Source organism: Brachyistius frenatus, unplaced genomic scaffold (assembly GCF_029030835.1).
Source record: "Brachyistius frenatus isolate BFR_SWC_R1_liver_20210118 unplaced genomic scaffold, ASM2903083v1 Contig_4, whole genome shotgun sequence".
In the NCBI taxonomy this organism is placed as follows: Eukaryota; Metazoa; Chordata; class Actinopteri; family Embiotocidae; genus Brachyistius; species Brachyistius frenatus.
The window spans coordinates 2,985,728-3,004,464 of record NW_027210603.1 but is presented as its reverse complement, the minus strand read 5'-3'; the positions used below and the strand labels follow the sequence as shown (position 1 = coordinate 3,004,464).

The 18,737-nt window shown below is 40.7% G+C and overlaps 2 protein-coding genes and 2 non-coding genes across 6 annotated transcripts; 3 read left to right on the top strand and 1 right to left on the bottom strand.

Moving 5' to 3' along the window:
* Positions 1-6,798: 6,798 nt before the first annotated feature.
* LOC138627814 (zinc finger protein 285-like) lies at positions 6,799-11,764 on the bottom strand. Of its 3 annotated transcripts, none has more exons than XM_069710417.1 (2): positions 11,373-11,764; positions 6,799-9,847 (listed from the first exon to the last, which is right to left on the bottom strand). In XM_069710417.1, exons 1-2 carry the CDS (start codon positions 11,551-11,553, stop codon positions 8,928-8,930), a joined length of 1,101 nt encoding a protein of 366 aa, XP_069566518.1. In that variant the 5' UTR covers positions 11,554-11,764; the 3' UTR covers positions 6,799-8,927. The 3 variants fall into 3 exon arrangements, with proteins under 3 accessions (XP_069566518.1, XP_069566536.1, XP_069566527.1); XM_069710435.1 differs by having other exon boundaries at positions 11,278-11,466; XM_069710426.1 differs by having other exon boundaries at positions 11,334-11,466.
* A 1,422-nt stretch (positions 11,765-13,186) lies between these two features.
* gnl3 (G protein nucleolar 3) lies at positions 13,187-17,845 on the top strand. The gene is made up of 15 exons (XM_069710558.1): positions 13,187-13,225; positions 13,450-13,508; positions 13,694-13,834; positions 14,059-14,178; positions 14,271-14,351; positions 14,431-14,566; positions 14,697-14,800; positions 15,473-15,623; positions 15,836-15,923; positions 16,084-16,261; positions 16,351-16,493; positions 16,689-16,825; positions 16,993-17,120; positions 17,338-17,407; positions 17,511-17,845. Exons 1-15 carry the CDS (start codon positions 13,213-13,215, stop codon positions 17,609-17,611), a joined length of 1,650 nt encoding a protein of 549 aa, XP_069566659.1. The 5' UTR covers positions 13,187-13,212; the 3' UTR covers positions 17,612-17,845.
* LOC138631088 (small nucleolar RNA SNORA47) lies at positions 15,233-15,367 on the top strand. The gene has a single exon (XR_011311696.1). It is a non-coding gene; the product is annotated as a small nucleolar RNA SNORA47 (small nucleolar RNA).
* LOC138631105 (small nucleolar RNA SNORD19) lies at positions 16,538-16,611 on the top strand. Its single transcript, XR_011311700.1, has one exon. It is a non-coding gene; the product is annotated as a small nucleolar RNA SNORD19 (small nucleolar RNA).
* Positions 17,846-18,737: the final 892 nt, after the last annotated feature.

Genomic DNA, 18,737 nt, shown 5'->3' with positions numbered 1-18,737 from the left:
GTCATATTAACAAAAACGTTGTGGCATTTATTAAATCAATCAGATTTTTTTCTTCATAAAAACAAAAGCTAATGATTGAAGTATTTCTACTTTAGCTAAAAATAGCCATTATAGCTCTAATTGTTCCCTCACAGTGGTGCACTACTGCTCCTTTCTCCTTCGTGTTACATCTGTCTCTTTCTTTTTCATTAACAGGAAAAAAAATGCATAACATTAAGCTCATTTTTCTTCATGAACTTGACACCATATCTATTAGACAGAGCAAACGGCTGTAACATTGTCATGTCTATTTGTTAATTCATTAGGAACTGCTGGTGCATGAAGTTAGACAGCACACATTACTGAGACTATCATAGTGAGAAAACTCCTCACTGTTTGATTTCACTCAAACAAAAACTCTATGAGGTCAAACAGGTTGAAGAGTGAGTCTGGGATGTTGCGCTTGTAATATGTGGCCATATAACGTCTCAAAAGGGCTTTTATGTGGCTCGTTGGTCTCGGAGCATGATTATTGCTTCAGGTACGAGACGTCCCAGGTTTAATACCAGAAGAGTCAATATAAGGAGCTGTACAGTTTGCATCATGTGGCACAAAGAAACTCCTGTGGAGGAAAATGGATGGAAAAATTAAACAATTTCAGCTGGCAAAATGGTACCATGAGCAAGGTTCTCGCATTTGAAGTCCTACATCCAAATGAGGGGCTGTTCATCTTGAGTTATGGGGCACACATTCATGGCTTGTGTGTTTGGTTGATTTTCAAAGCTGCCCTAAACTGATTAAAGCAACGTCATGTAAGGAATTTGGTGACCCTCCACACTGGGCCACCGTGCTTCAGGACATCACTTCGGTTACTGAGTACACTGACTACAAATTACTGACTTGCTTAGTTACAGAGGAAGCATTACCACATTTTTTTGACTGGCACTCAAATCACTTTAGCCCCATGCCAAAGCAGAGTAAATGCTTTAATTTCCAGTGTCCTCCAGCGGTGGTGTCGTAGCTTGAGATAAAAGTGGGATCATAAAGCTACAGACATAATTGCTCCATCTACTCTGTGAAGAACAGATCAATGTGGCATAGAGCAGCCAGACTGACGCTGCAGGATATGAGGTGTGAGAATATAATGACTTTTTTCAGATGTGTATGAATGTATTATGTTTGTGATTGTGTGCTTTGGGTACAACCAGAGATGGAAAATTGATAAGGAGATAGCCTGTTTGTTGCAAGAACTACTGGATCGATTAGAGCTTATTTTCACAAGCAAATAACTCATCATCACTCCAGATTACCTGTTATCTATTGTATTCTGTAAAAAAACGCAAAAGATATCAAATTTTAGTGAGTATGCAATTTTGGTGGTGTAATTCTGGGACCCAGCTCAAATACATGAATATTTAAATTAGAGCCTTAACAGCATCATTCTATCATGGAGTTTTACATGCAGTTGCATCCTTCTTTTAAGACTTGCATAACAAAAATGCAATACTGATGCAAATTTCCATGTGTTCCACTTATTCAGTAAAATGGTTATCGAGGCTGCTCCAAATGATGAAAAATGTTGACTGTGTTTAAAGTTCTGTAATAAAGGCTCAAAAGAGGAGAGCACCTTTTGTGACACATTCATCTGCAGACAGGAAATCAGTTTTCACACAAAAGAGTGTTTCAGGCTGAGAGATTTCTGCTCTCAGAGTTCCTTCTTTTATACCTGTGGATGCATCATAGGTTTGTGGTCACAAAGTGAGATCATCAATAACAGGCAATAATCATTCAATTATAATAATAGTTGGTGGAAGAAGAGTCTGTGTTCTCATGTAAAACATAATGTCTGACTGTATGTGTACCTCAGCAATCAGTGGCAACAGGATCAGGTCACTGAAAGTTTAAGAATGAGACTGAGGACAGAGAGTATATCACAGGGTCTCCAGTACATTAACCAAGGACATTAATTCATTTCTCAGATTATCAGAATAAACTATAAAGTTTTTACACAGTGTGCTCTCATGTAAATAACAGCAAGGACACGGTTGATAGAAAGTTGGGCTCCTGGAATCGGCTTGCAGTGACTGCCAGCAGGGCAGAGACACAAGAAAACAGAGTACTGGTTCCCTGCAGACTAATCTGAGATGAATACTGCTCCCCTGCAGTGAAAGAAAAGCCAACAGAAGTCCTGAAAACTTGTGTACTCGATACACTTAAAAAAATAAAAATAAAAAATAAAGAGACAAAAACAGGAACAGTGCACCTCACTCCTACACTGCTCAATGTGTGCTGTTTATTCTCCAAGCCTGGAGGTCGGTGACTCCAATCAGAATCAATACATTCTGTGACACACGAGTGTCCTCACTGTCCTTCACTGTCCTTCACTGTCCTTGGACTCATTGGTTAAAGATGAAACACTTCAAATCCTCATCTAAAGTGGCTTTAATTAGTGTGACTGACTAATTGCTGTGTTATGAGGCTGAAATACATTCATCAGATTTCGGTTTACAAATTCAGTGAAGACACTTATTACTGCCGACTGATACAATTATTCGGCTCCTCTTCATTGTGAAAACACTCGAATAGATCAGTTTGCAGTCCTGGTTTCTTCTGTCAGATTACATTATTTTTTAACCTGATATCCATCTCCGGTGCCCTCAGCCTCTAACCTACGTCCAGCGACAGGCCAGAAAACCATTTTCATAAAGCTAAATATGTACACCAGCCTGATCAGCTATGAACCGCCATCATCAGGGAATACTTAAACTGGAGATCTGTCGACGTATGAATGTTCTCTGGAGAACACTCTCATCTCTCTCTGAGCTCACTCCATCAACTATCAGCTATCAGACTGATTAGTTTATAGAATATTAATTAAGTCTGGTATTTTTAGATATTATGATTATCATCCAGTGGGAAGTTGGGAAAACACTGTGTTGTGAGATTTCTTTATTTTTCAGCAACAATGGGTATTTTCAGTGCATCTTTTTAAAAACTTAAAAGGTAGAGCAGTAGATCAACAGCTGCACGGCAATTAAACCCATTTTATTTCTGTGACTATTGTTGCCAGGGCTTTTCCTCACTTGACTTTTAAAAAATATATATATATTTACAGTGGGTACGGAAAGTATTCAGACCCCTTTACATTTTTCATTCTTTGTTTCATTGCAGCCATTTGCTAAAATCAAAAAAGTTCATTTTATTTCTCATTAATGTACACTCAGCACCCCATCTTGACAGAAAAAAACAGAAATGTAGAAATTTGTGCAAATTTATTAAAAAAGAAAAACTGAAATATCACATGGTCATAAGTATTCAGACCCTTTGCTGTGACACTCATATTTAACTCACATGCTGTCCATTTCTTCTGATCCTCCTTGAGATGATTCTACTCCTTCATTGGAGTCCAGCTGTGTTTAATTAAACTGATTGGACTTGATTAGGAAAGGCACACACCTGTCTATATAAGACCTTACAGCTCACAGTGCATGTCAGAGCAAATGAGAATCATGAGGTCGAAGGAACTGTCCAAGGAGCTCAGAGACAGAATTGTGGCAAGGCACAGATCTGGCCAAGGTTACAACATAATTTCTGCAGCACTCAAGGTTCCTAAGAGCACAGTGGCCTCCATAATCCTTAAATGGAAGAAGTTTGGGACGACCAGAACTCTTCCTAGACCTGGCCGTCCAGCCAAACTGAGCAATCGTGGGAGAAGAGCCTTGGTGAGAGAGGTAAAGAAGAACCCAAAGATCACTGTGGCTGAGCTCCAGAGATGCAGTAGGGAGATGGGAGAAAGTTCCACAAAGTCAACTATCACTGCAGCCCTCCACCAGTCGGGGCTTTATGGCAGAGTGGCCCGACGGAAGCCTCTCCTCAGTGCAAGACATATGAAAGCCCGCATAGAGTTTGCCAAAAAACACATGAAGGACTCCCAGACTATGAGAAATAAGATTCTCTGGTCTGACGAGACCAAGATTGAACTTGTTGGTGTTAATTCTAAGCGGTATGTGTGGAGAAAACCAGGCACTGCTCATCACCTGCCCAATACAATCCCAACAGTGAAACATGGTGGTGGCAGCATCATGCTATGGGGGTGTTTTTCAGCTGCAGGGACAGGACGACTGGTTGCAACTGAAGGAAAGATGAATGCGGCCAAGTACAGAGATATCCTGGAAGAAAACCTCTTCCAGAGTGCTCTGGACCTCAGACTGGGCCGAAGGTTCACCTTCCAACAAGACAATGACCCTAAGCACACAGCTAAAATAACAAAGGAGTGGTTTCGGAACAACTCTGTGACCATTCTTGACTGGCCCAGCCAGAGCCCTGACCTAAACCCAATGGAGCATCTCTGGAGAGACCTGAAAATGGCTGTCCACCAATGTTCACCATCCAACCTGACGGAACTGGAGAGGATCTGCAAGGAAGAATGGCAGAGGATCCCCAAATCCAGGTGTGAAAAGCTTGTTGCATCATTCCCAAGAAGACTCATGGCTGTACTAGCTCAAAAGGGTGCTTCTACTCAATACTGAGCAAAGGGTCTGAATACTTATGACCATGTGATATTTCAGTTTTTCTTTTTTAATAAATTTGCACAAATTTCTACATTTCTGTTTTTTTCTGTCAAGATGGGGTGCTGAGTGTACATTAATGAGAAATAAAATGAACTTTTTTGATTTTAGCAAATGGCTGCAATGAAACAAAGAGTGAAACATTTAAAGGGGTCTGAATACTTTCCGTACCCACTGTATGTTGAAAAAAAGCCCTCTGTCAATCAGCTGAAAAGATAGAAAATGAAACAGGATGATAACCTCATACAAGTTCTATTAAAAACTTCACTAGACTGTAGAGAGACCAAAATGAGATAAGGGAAGACCAAAAATTATTTCTGTGATCATTTCAGAGCGGACTATAATACCAAAGAAATAGTCCAGATGAAAACTGTCAGCTGTTGTCTGTGGACTGTCGGGAGTTACGGGAAAACGGACTCTGAGAAAAGAGCATAAACACAAACAAACTTTTATTCGTGTACTTTTTTGGTTGCAGAAATTGACTTTGACATGTAATGTATCTCAAAACATAAAAGATAAAATAAGAATGTTTGTTCTTGTGTCATACAGACTCTTTCAGTTTAATGAAGTAGTCATTGATTATACTCAACCACTGAAAACTTTATTTTAGTATCAGTGAAATATTTTTCTTTATCATAAAAGATGTTTACAATTAATTAAGTCAAAAAATAAATAACAAGTGATAGCTGGCAAAGAAAAGCATTTATTTATTTATTATCAAAGCCATCACTGACACTGATTGCATTACAGAAGATTAGTCTCTTTATGAGCAATCATCTAATTCTGATGACTGATTGCACAACAGTTCCCATTTGATTGCCTGTGATTGAGTAAGGTAATCACACAGTAACAAGAGATGGCTTTTTTTTTTTTTATAGCAGATTCTTCTTTAACTAATGCACCTAAAACAGATATTTACATCAATACTAATTCTAAAATTTGATATGAGCAAATGAAATGAATTATATCACCTCCACCTCCTTCAGTCTCATCATTGGACCTCCGTGCTGTGAGCCTTCAGCATTTCTTTGCCTGCATCTTGACAGGAAGTGGCATCTCACAGTGTCACAGTGTGGGGTGCAAATTCAATCTGCTGCAAATCAGAGGGGCTCCTGGATTTTGAAGTCACTCTCAATATTCATCGACGTGCCTGCATCGTTAAGACAGCTTTGTTATGACTGTGATAAATATCACAAGAATGAGCGAGTGTTCCTCCACTTCTGAGGAGTCATTATTCATGAAGGTGTCACTGGAAACATACAGTAAAACAGCAGCGCCACATGATTTATCGGTGCATAAACCTTGTTCGGGCTTTCTGTGACTGTCTCCTTGATCCGGATATCCTCCTCAAGGATACTGAACAAGCATATTACGGCGTAATGTCCCAGCACAAGGCTGCATACAACCAAATCAGTCGTTCCATTAACACGTGATTCATTACATGCGTTTGAGTTCAAAGTGTTCAACCTACCATATTGCAATTTTAAGACATCAGTATGTGTGGTATTCATTTACAGAAAATGATCTCACCTCTCCCACTTCTTGTACTTAACACTCTTGCTGTCAAGTGCACCAAAGAAAAACACCGAGATAGAAAGTACACCACCCAGCGTTGGCAATCTGTTACTACAAAATAAAACAGAGTAGCCTCTGAACTTAGAACTTGTTTTTTTTTTACACATTACTAGTCAAAATAGTTCCCACTTGCAGACATGTGATGGGTGCACAGATTCCATAGATGTTTTGTTTTAGGATTTTGTATGCACAGCTGTAGTATTTCAGTCATCTCCATTACTGCAGAGAAGAAGAAACCCATTTTGACTTGTCATTGAAAAAGCACAGGTGTTATGGCTACGAATATAAATCATGGCTCTATTTGATTCAGACTTCGAATTAAGGCATCACACTGTGACACTGAGCCTGCATGCACAATACCAATATTTCTTTACACCTGTTTTTTTGTTGCATCTCAAGGGGTTTTCTGTACGAATAGGCCGATCTCCCTAATAGATATGTAATAAATATAAACAAAATTCTATCGTATCACTGTAATTGCTTATTAAAAACACTTGGAAAATAAAATCTTTGTTTGCCCTCTGAAGCAGGAGGAAAAAATGTTCTTTACAAACAGCACAAACTAATCTGTACTACTGCTACCTTCACATGCTGAAAACTCGACTAAAACAACACAAACGGTTTCATTTAACCTTTCTCGAGATTCACATACAATACATAACAATTACAACTGATACTCAATTACTACTTTATTAAAAAATAACATTTAAAACGCAATGATACAACACTGTACATTAGAGTGTGTGTGCGGGGGAGTAAAGATGTCCCCGAGAAGACTGTGAGTGAAGGGCTGCTGGTCAGCTGTGAGGACTTGCTGTCTCATGCTGCATTCATCACATGTAGAGGGAAAACTGAGGCAGGACTCTGCATCCTGAGCAACAACGGAGCTCTGACAAGGTCCCATGCTTTATCCGTTTCATGTATTTGCAGAATACTCAAGGTACAATTTTTTTTTTTTTTTTTTGTTTATTTCTGCAACCAGCAGGGACAAATTCGATGGGAAACTCACAAACCCTGAGTTACTGACTTTTACGAGAGCCATTTTAAGTCATCAGTAAATATTTGTGGTCTGCCCTCATGTTATGAATGCAGCATTAATCCTGAGAGGAGAAAGGTAACTGTAGGATCTGCGGTTGAGGGATCAGTCCAAGAGTTGCAGTGTTTCCCACAAAAATCCAAAACAGCATAGTTCAAACTTCGATAAATCTTACAATAGAATATCTTTTACTTTTTTCACACAAATTTTTGATCATACGCTGCAGTAACTGATGGGGGACGACAGTCTTTTCTGTGCACAGGGATGGTGCATGATTGGATCGGCGGGAAGGAGCGTCTGCCTGTAATTGGTTGTCACAATGTCGGAGTGTTAGGGTTGGGATGGCAATTAAGTTTAGGAACCACTTGACTGGGCGTGAATTAACCAATCGCAGCACAGTAGAGTTCAGAGCATTATCTCTCCAGCTTCTACAACCTAGCAACAACCCGCGTGCAGCCACCTTGCCGGCGTCTGCTGATGAACCTGCATGTGAGGCGTTTGGGAGACATCTGTAAATTGTAGCTACAGAAAACTAACCTGGGTCACACTCTCCCTCTCTACATGTATGAGTCTCTGCATGCACATAAGTCAAACTGCACCGCCCATCAATCAATTATCTTCCTGTGGGAAACACAGCAATAAGGAGGAAGTACTTTATTCCAAGACAAACCAACCACCACTTCTGAAAATGAACCACAACTTTGGCCACTCCAAAAATACCTCACGTCCGTGATTACTGTGGTGGTAAAACAGGGGAGCGTCTGTGCTAACCGAGACCCTGTAAAAAAACAACAACACAGATAGGTTCTGCTAATACTGGATGGCCCTGTTATAAAGAGAATCTGCATCGTCCAGGACAGATAGTGCATGTCATAAAAAAAGAAACCACATAATTCCTAAATGCGTGGCAGGTCAGACCCGGGGCTAGTGGTACTTTACAGAATATCACACTATTTCACAAATTAGTGGAGCAGTCTCATGACAGATTTGTCCTTTCTTTTAGTGGACAACATGAAGCACTGACGATGTGAGATGGCAGTATTTAGCTCTGCAACAATGTAACAGCACTGAGAAAAGAAAAAGGGGCATTTCAGCAGCTCTTTTTCTGTCTATTTAAAAAAAAAAAATATTATTCTTTTAAATTGCTACATAAAAAAAAATAAAAATAAAAAAAAATAACTGGTAGTGTTTAACTTCACAGGATTCTTTTGCCAGGTGATCAATTCCCTTACTGAGAAAAATGGAGATGATATCATGCATACACCAATTTTAATTTTACCTTTGAAAAGAACAATTATAAGACAGATGTCAAGTTTGCAGTTGTTAAACTGAAGTGTGGATTTATGGATATGAAGCGACTGGCCAACAAGAAGCTGCGACCGTGCTGAACATTCTTGCATTTCTTGATGCGTCTCAGTGTCAAGGCATGTGTGGAAGACTTCATCATGCTAGTTATATGACTAAGGAAGGCTAGATAATTCAGAAAGGCTAGCTAATAACTCAAATTGTGTCTTTAGAGATTTAATACTCAGTGACAAGTAAAAAATTAAGTAAATGACTTACTAAACTGGCTAAATACAAATTCTATTGAGGGACTGAGAAGTATTAGGTTACATAAAAAATGTTCTCCAAGAGTTGCAGGTTCCCTAGTTCTTGGAGAGTAGGAAGAAAAGCCTTTTTTTCAGTGGCAGCAATTATAGCTTTTTTTATAGAAAAGTTTCCCACATTAGTACGATTCACAAACCGGGCTGTTCAACAACACACTTGCATCATTGCCCTGAGAAATATGTTCCCTCACGGCTATGGGTCTGAAGATGCCTTTTGATTTTGTCAGAGCGGCTGAAGCACTTGCCACAGACGGGGCAACTGTACGGCTTCTCCCCCGTGTGGATCCTCATGTGGACCTTCAGGTGAGCCATCTGTGTGAAGCCCTTCCCACAAATCTGGCAGCGGAAGGGTTTCTCCCCCGTGTGACTACGCTGGTGCTCTTGGAGTCTGCCGGAGGAGCTACAGCATTTCCCGCACACTCCACAGCGGTAAGGTTTTTCCCGAGTGTGCACCTGTACGTGCACGTGCAAGTGGCCCACGTGACTAAACGCTTCGCCGCACACCTTGCAGGAGAACGACGACATGTGGCCTTGTAGTGGGGATTTTTGATGGGGGCAGTCCACAGCATTGGCTCCTTGGTTGCGCATGTGAGAGGCCTGTCCTCTGTTAGCTCCAGTTCCAGTTCCCTTTGCACCAACCATCTGTCCCCCATTCTCCACCCCAATTATGTCTATGTTGTTCTCGTTTGAGCAGTTCGGGTTGACCGGCGCGAGCGGCTGGGCGCCGCTGTTGGAGGAAGTCGAGCCTCTGTGGCCGCCTCCGCTCTCTGCCTTCACGTGCCTCGAGGAGCCTCGAGATCCAGGATCCCTGTCCCTGTTCTCAACACCTTGACTCTGCGGGAGGTTAGAGGTGTGGGGGCCGTCCTGGGGGTATTCATTTACAACGCGCGGAGGAGGGAACATGTTCTCCGGTGTGCTGCAAGAGCCGTGCCCCCGGAGCTGATCGTCTGCCTGGTTGGCCCGCAGGTCTCTTTTGTCCTTGATCTGAATAGGAATACGCTCTTCGTGCCCCATGCTGGGACTCCACTCCCGCCGTGGGTGCTCACCATCCTCCTCATCCAACAGCGCCATGGACGGGCGATCTGAGAAGAACAGGATGAAGAGGCACAGCTGAAAACACCGACTTCATTACGGTAAATGAGGCATATAGCACATGGAGTGTCATAAATCGTTCATTAAGTCTGCATTTAAATATCCAAATGACCTGGGTCCTCATAAAAGGTGAAGATACTCAAATGCTAATGCAGAGCAACCAGAGCATCTGGAAATGTTAACTGCTGTGTCCTTCTGTTGAACATCCCCTTACCAGATGGCTTCTTCCATCAAACGGGCAAGGAGTTGAACTTAACACACTGTTGGCTAAAAAAAGAAATATCTAACCCGTGGTGATTAACAACCCGTCTAGAATAAGGTGGTCATCATACAGCACCAGTGCAAAGGTGGTAAGCTGCCTGTTACATCTGGTGTCATAATCAACAACTGGCTAATAAATGGCCTTAAACGCTGATTATCATAGAAGTACATGATGTTTTATCTCCAGGGTTAAATTAGAAGTAGTGTTGTGTTTGTTCACATGTTGCATTCAACACTTGACTAAAGCTGAATTGAACTAAACTCATTTTAAGATGCTGGTTCAGGACATTATAATATCAGAGGCCCAACAACATAAAACCATCTGGGGAACCAAGAACAGGGGCGGGGCGGGGCAGCACGGAGAAAATCACGGATCACAACATTTTTGGCCAATTAGCTCAATGTCAATATTGCAACAACATTGTCGGGATGGTTATCATAGCTTTTACAAAAATATTTACACAAGTTTATTTTTGGACAGTCTGAGAAAACAAGTCTGCTACATCATCATATTAGGATTTCCACAATCAAAGACGATATCCAGCCTCATATAACAATATAACAACCCTACAGTGAGCAAATACAAAGTTGTAAACAATACTTTATGGGATGCCGATCAAATGTCTCACTACCTTGAACTTTGAAGTGTTGGGACTTTTAACACTGCAAAAAAATAAAAAAAACGCAGACTCGCGCCAAGTTAAAGTCAAGTCAAATAAATCTCCAGTGAGTTGATGAAAACAGTTACACACGTCGACATCACCAAACATCAGCAGCTTCAACAACCAGGCTGTCAAAGACTCGGACAGACGACGTCTGCTGACGCAACGCTCGTGCGTTTGTTTTCGTCGGTTCACCGCCTGCAGCATCAGTCACGAGCTGGCACCATGAAAAGGTCGACGTGCACACAGGACTCCTCCAGATGTGCCTGAACTCTGACCCCTGACCCCTGACCCGGCTGGGAGCTAGTCGGCTAGCTGGCTGGCTAACGAACAAAGGTTGCTAACCCGCTAGCCGCGTCACAACAATAGCCGCTAACGTCAACTAGCTTTTGCTAACGGCCAAAGTTAACTTGCTCGGAAGTGGGACAACATTATTTCCTGGCTATTCAATGTGTTGTTGTATTTGTACGGTACGCCATGAAGCTCAGTTTCTCCACCTTATGCAACCCCAGAGAGACTCGGCTAATAGTGGAGAGAGAAAAAAAAAACACACAGGGGCGCTGCTGAACCGTTAGCTTCCCTCGGAGCTAACCTGGCCATATTTCAATCCCAGCGTCTCGCAGCCTGCGTCTCAAATGATCGTTCTCCCGCTCCCTGATAGCGATCTCCTCCTGGTACTCCAAAATCGTGTCCTCCACAGACTTGTAAATCTCCTGCGCAGCAAGCATGAGACGCTCAGTCAAAAAAACGTTTAGAAACTGCAGTTTGGTCATTGTCTTGGTGTCTTGGATTGCACGGAGCTCCTGCTAGCATCCAAAATGGACCACAAAAAAAAGATGCTCGACCCAGTCACGTGACCCGGACTTGTTTCTTCTTCTTCTTCCTCCTCTTCCTCCTCTTCTTCCTCCTCCTCTTCCTCCTCTTCCCCGACATCCTCAGTGAGGAGGAGACGTTTTCCTCTGAACACGTCCACGATCTCACCCCGGAACTTTCTTGTGATCATAAAGTTCAACAGATTCTGATGCTTTTTTTTTTTTTTAATTATTTTATTTTTTTACTCAGATTGTTTTATTTACTCGTTTAAAATGTGTTTTCACCCAACTTGTCATTTGTCTGTTTAATGAAGTGACTATCAAGAGAGTTTATTGTGAAGGCATTTGTGCAGTTATTTAATTCCCGAAGAAACTTTAAACTTTGACTTCTGGAGTGTCCTTTTTTATTTTTTTAATCACTTTTTTAATATGCATATATCCTTTTTTATTTTGTTATGGTCCCCTTTACCGCTTGTTGTTCAGTTTGGTTTTTCTTTACAAATGCTTATACACACATGCAGTATGGTCAACATATCCTTTCAGGACACTTAACTTAATAAACAATTAGTAACAGAACCTTACAACATTGTAGAGAAAAAACAATTAAGCTATTTAAGAGCTCTGTTATTACGAGCTTTGTAAGACAAGAGAAGAATTTTGAATAAAATTCACGTTTTTATGGGAAGCCAATAAAGACAAACTAATATTGGAGATATATTATCTTTCTTCCTAAATGCCGTACTTTCGCAGCAGCATTTTAGATCAACAGCCTCAATGCTACTTCATATTACGTCACAACATTTTATGAGAAATATTGTAATTAAAATACTTATTACGCTCCGTTTTACACACAAGAGTAACTTCGCCTACAACCATTTACTAATAAATTAACCAGTAAGAGTAGATGGTACAAAATATATTACTATCCAACAATAATAATATCCAATACAGTCTTACTTTTATTTGAGTCAGTAATAATAGAAAATAACTCACCTCTGGCAAAATCCATCACACAACAATAACACTGTTGTCTGTGTTCTTGGTTGTTTGCATATAATATATATAGATATATACTGTACTGCATATACTGTGCATTTTATATTTTATATTTTTTACTGCTATGTTATTGCTTTCTATTATTCTATTATTATCTATTGCTTCCTGTATGCTGCTGTAGCGAAAAAATTTCCACTCGGGGATCAATAAAGTAACTACCTAACCTGACCTAACCTGACCTAACCTGACCTAACCTGACCTAACCTAACCTAACTGTAAATAGTAAAAAGTATTTTTTTCTTTTTTCTTTCTTTTTTAAAACAAAATGTATTAACAAACATGAGGTTTAAACACAAACATGTTACAATAAAAAAAAAGAAAAAAAAGTCTACATGCCAGGGTCATAATTAAGAAATTAAATAAAATGTGGTTCTCAAATAAATTTGTTCTACAATAACTGCATCACCATCTGTGACGTGATGCTCGTAAACCCTCCCGGTCAGCAGGGGGCGGAAGACGAACCGCGACCCGACCAGAAGCGGAAATGACGAAACGCCCCACTCATGCAGCCTTCCACGTGCGAGTGCTTCTTCTCAGTCACATTGGCAGATCTTCCGCTCCACGATGAAACGACCGAGTGAGTTGAAACGCTGACAAGGATGCTGCATGAATATATAATATCATATAACTGTATAAAAGCAACAAATCTGTAAATGCTTCAGTGGTTCGTTAAACTAAACCAGCGAGAACGCTCGCGGGAAACATTTCTACCAGTTAGCGCTGGTCAGCCTGCGTTAGCTTCTCCGTTAGCTAACTTTTCAACACACGTTTAACTGTTTTATCTTGAACTTTTGTCACCAGAACTGAGGAAAGCAAGTAAGCGGCTCTCCTGTTCCAAACGTTATAAAATACAGAAGAAGGTAAGTGGCTTAGCTGTGTTTTTTTTTTTTTTTTTTCGTTATAACTTTCTTTTCCGTGACATGTGTTCGTAATGGAGGATTAGCCCACGTGAAGAGGAGTCTGCTGCTCCCACTTTTTTCTCCATTGTTAGACTCATTTTAATATCCACATGAAGCTGAGTGACACTCTGCTGTTCTGTATTCAGGTACGGGAGCATAACAGAAAGCTAAAAAGAGAGGCAAGGAAGACCGGAGTAGGCAAGCGAGTGAAAAAGGACCTCGGCGTGCCCAGCAGTGCTCCCTTCAAGGAGGAGGTCCTCAGGGAGGCAGAGGAGAGGAGGCTCCGGGTGGGTATTCACTCATCCCACTAGTGCGCATTATAACAACTATCATCTGGAAGTGTCACTTTACAGTTTGATGCACAGCGAGGGCTGAAAGCTATGACTAAACTGACCTCAGTCTGTGGACTATGATCAGTTTAGGTCGGATGGTGTGCATTGGTAAAGTCCTTTCACACCTCCAGATGTCTTTTTCAAAGTATAATTGATGAAATCAAATTCTTGTCTCATAGATTGAAGAAGAAAAAGAAAGAAAAAAACAAGCCAAAAAAGTGGCGCGAGCCCAGAAGAAGAAGAACGAGAAGGAGGCTGTTAGTAAAGGAGAAGAACCAAAAACCAAGAGAGCTCGTGAGGTAAAAGGCTAACGCTACAATCTTCGGTGTGTCCAGATTTTTATTGTTATTGCTTGACTGCTAACTTTCATTTTTGTGTCTTGTGTGCAAAGGATGACAGTGAAAATCAACCAGAGAAAAAGACTGCCCCAAACAAGAACTCAAAGCAGTTCCTCTGTGCTGAATTAAACAAGGTAAAAGTCGCCCAAATCCAGTCACGGTATCGTTAAGACTAATAGTTATTAGCAACTCATGCGATGTCCTCTGTCTCAGGTGATCGATGCATCTGATGTCGTAATAGAAGTCCTCGATGCTCGTGATCCGCTCGGGTGCAGGTGTCCACAGCTGGAGGAGGCGGTGCTGCAGAGAGGAGCCAACAAGAAACTACTTTTGGTCCTAAACAAAATAGGTAAAAACACATGAGATGTTGCTGTATCGCATTTTAGACACATTGGTTTGTAGGTTTCTGATATGTTCTGAATTTAATTGGATTGTCTGGACTTTGATTTTTTTTTTTTTTTTTTTTTTGTGGGTTGTAGATCTGGTACCAAAGGAAAATGTGGAGAGGTGGATAAAGTGTTTGCAACGAGAATTTCCAGTTGTTGCATTCAAAGCATCGACGCAGATCCGGGACAAAACAGTGGTAGGAGGTGCATTTTACGCATCATTGATTTAAACACTGTTTACCTTTTCAGGTCGGTGATTCTCTTAGAAATCAAATCAGACTTTAGATATATTCACAAACCTTTTTTTCTAATTCCAAACCGTTACGTTAAAGGCATAAAGAGACATTTTTGACTGATAGTTATTTCGCTCCATCAATATTTTTGAATAAGTGGGATGTCAGCTATAAATCACTTAATGGTTTAAGGCACGGTGCCCAACCTTGAGGAAAGCAGGACGTTTTCTTTCTGTAAAATGCACAACCACTGATTTATTTTCATGACTAGTCTGGCTGGAACTGGTAGAAATAACCAGCGTTTTCACAATGTGATATTACAGAACGTCAACAGGCCTAATTTTTATTATTACGAAGTAATTGATGTTCATGCAGCATCTCTGCATCGTTGTAATGTGGAGGACTGAGAAGGTTGAGCAGCTTGTGTTGTGCTGTTATAACTGGTTATAACCTCCAAGAGTAACCAACAAACCACACAATTCAATCACTCTGACCTGCGAAGAGCTGATTTGTGTGTTTGTTGGACATTTTTTTTTTTATTTTTTTTACACATAAATACTGTAATCATTGTGATGATAGGAATGTACATTAGAAAACACTTCAGATTTAAATCTTGTCTGCTTCTGTCTTCATCAGCAAGCCAAAAAGAGAAGAATAGTGGCCTCCAATGAAGTCCTGGACATTTCCAGAGGTGCAACCTGCTTTGGAAGCTCTTGTCTGACTGAGCTGCTTTCAAGTTATGCTGCGAACACACAGAGTGAAGTGTCACTTAAAGTGGGCATCGTCGGTATGTACAAATTTTGTCTCTCCAAAAACTGATTTGTTTTTTTTTCCCTTTTGACAATATAACATCAGTGGATGTGTGTTTTAACCTGTTACTCAGTGACTTCACTGTCTTAAGAAGCTAAATAGCGTAGATTAATTCAGGTTGCTTTCATTTCATGGAATATATTCAAAGTAAATAGTCTGAATTTTCCTCTTTCATACGATCTCCTTCAGGTTTTCCCAGTGTGGGAAAAAGCAGCCTCGTCAACAGTATGAAGGGAATCCTGGCTTGCAACGTTGGTATCAAGAGAGGCATCACCAAGTAAGATTCTTTTAGCACAATCCTCTGGGATTTTTAACTCGTGATGCATTTGTGTTTGTTTCACTTTATACATTTAGGAAGTAATGTCAACATATGTATTAGTCCTTCTGACTTGTACTGTATTAACATGATTAAATTCCATCTCTTTACCACTCACCAGATCCATGCAGGAGGTGCACATCTCGAAGAACGTGAAGCTAATGGACAGCCCAGGACTGTTGGCGTCGCCTTCCAACCCACCAGCCTCCATGGCTCTGAGGAGCCTGCAGGTGGAGGAGGGTCATGAGAGTGTGCTGGAGGCAGTCAGGACTCTGCTCAAGCAGTGTGACAAGAACCAGGTAGGAAGTTTTGCCATCACGGGAGAGACGTGTTCCTGATGAGTGAACTGTTTAAATCATTTTGGATTCTCTTGTGGTCGTTGTTCCAGATCATGCTTCAGTACAACGTCCCGGACTTCAGAAATTCTCTCGAGTTTTTGACCCTCTTCGCCAAAAAGCGTGGTTTTCTGCAGAAAGGTGGAGTTCCCAACACAGAGCAGGCGGCCACTACTTTCCTGGCTGACTGGACAGGGTGAGTGTTTGTGTTTTCCTCAGGAAGGCCTCAGTCCATCACAGTGGAAATGAGGACAAAATGCAAATCTGTATTTCATTATGAAGACTTCTAATCCAACTCTGATCCAAACACTGTGCCACTTATGTAGCGTTGCAACTACTACATGTTTCATTTGATTTTAAACCACACAACTCTGGTTGGGTGTCTCCTCAGACCCAAACTAATCTACCACTCGAAGGCACAAGAGAATCAAAGCCTGCCTGCCTACCTGTCTGAAGCTGTGGTCGCTGAGATGCAGAGCTGCTGGGATTTGAAAAAACTGAACGCGGGAAACGAGGAAACTCTGAAAGGTACTTGTGAAAAAGGCTGATTTCATCGCACAAGTTGGTGAAGCTCTTTTTGAGATTTTTTTTTGTTGTTGGCACTCGCAGGTTTGGAGTCAACTCTGCATTTGTGAATGTACTGTAGATGAAAAGAGTAATTCTGTCCTTGTTGATAAAACCATGTGCTGTCGTAGGTGTTAGATTCCCAAACCTGGGCAGCAGTATAGGCTTCACCCCCAAAGGACCGACTGCAGGTCTGCTGAGTGTCGCCGACATCTCTGAGGAAAAACCTGCTGCTGCAGCCACAGAGCAGAACGATGAGGTAACATGTTGATGGAAAACTGAGACAATACAGCTGCTTAAAATAACAAGAGGTCTAATGTGCTGGAAATGAGGACAAAAATGCAAGTCTTGATTTGTTCATGAAGACTTCTAATCCAACTCTGATCCTGCTGACTGAACTTTTTCATTTTTAATGAAATCATTGTATTTTGGAGATGTTGTCATTTATACAACTGGAAAATCTGCTCTTCTTGCAGCCTGAACAAACTACTGAGGACTCAAATAAAGCAGAGGAACCGGAGAAACCAGAGAAAACAGCCCTCAAAAGTAAATTTTGGTTAAAAATGTCCTTCATCATTGGTACTAAAATATACACCTACCAGGGCAAGATTTTATTAAAAAAAAATTACATCTCATCTTCTCTTTGCAGGTAAAACAGGTCATGTGCAGTTTCAGTCTGTTCCCGTAGACATCAGCCTCTCTGCAGTTGCAACAGATGACGCCTATGACTTCAACACAGATTTTAAATGAGCACTGAGCCCTCATTGCAGTCCGGTGGACATTCAGACCTGGACATGTCAACATACAGGACGATGCCGACCTGAAAGTCCTCATCAGGGGACCTTTTAAGCATCTCTGCTCGTCCTATTAGTTGACTGATTTCAGACTTCATGTAAGCGAATTCATGTTCCTTTCTCTGTCTGCTTGAACCTGGAAAACAGTGGGACACTTCACCTGCAGAGGACTCCGAGTCACCTTCATCCCAGATAAATCCATGAAACTGAATTAGTTCCCGGGAAATGGACTTTATTATTTAGTTATGTATATATCCACTCACCGTACCCCCAGATGTTTGTGAAAGATGCCCAGTTTTAAGTGTCGAGGTCATTTGTAAAATCATAATGCAGAATACTGTAAATAGACAACTTTCTGTAAATGTAATAAACAATCTAAAAAGTGACAAGTTTGTCCTGACAGTATTTTTACAAAACCATGAATTTAAACAGTCACTAAAATACAATTTTCATACTTCTTGATTTTACATTCTTCTTCAGGAAGTGTTACACAAAACTGAACCAAACAAGTTTAAAAACTAAATAATCAGATACGTGGAAGGTTAAATGACAAGATTTTAATAAACTTTTCACACATTTCATGTAGTGTACAAAAAAATTATAGATATTTACACCAGCCAGGTGACACTATATAAATTGTGACACTGAAGGAGTAAAGCATGTGACATTTGTGCAAAACTTATTGTTCTGTTTATGCAGAGGTTTGTCTTTATCTTAGTGGTCCACGTATAGTATTTTAAAAAACACTGACAGTTCAATATGAAAGACAATACAATACTGAGTGTTCATCTATGTCGTAGTTGATGGGACAAATTAAAATTGTAGTGCACTCATAAATTAAACTGGATTTGTAAGAATGCCATTAAGAGCAGTGGATTTCCAGAGGAACTTAAAAACAGACCACAACACAGTTCCTCCAGGAAATTCTGGTGTTAATAATTAATGCAAATTCAACCAATTGCTGCTTTTGTGGGAGTTTGTATTTTTGCAAATATTACGTGATTTTTATTAGCAACAATCACAAAACATCTGAAGTCCCGGAGGGATTAATGTCAAAACTCCGATCTGATGAATCTTAGGTG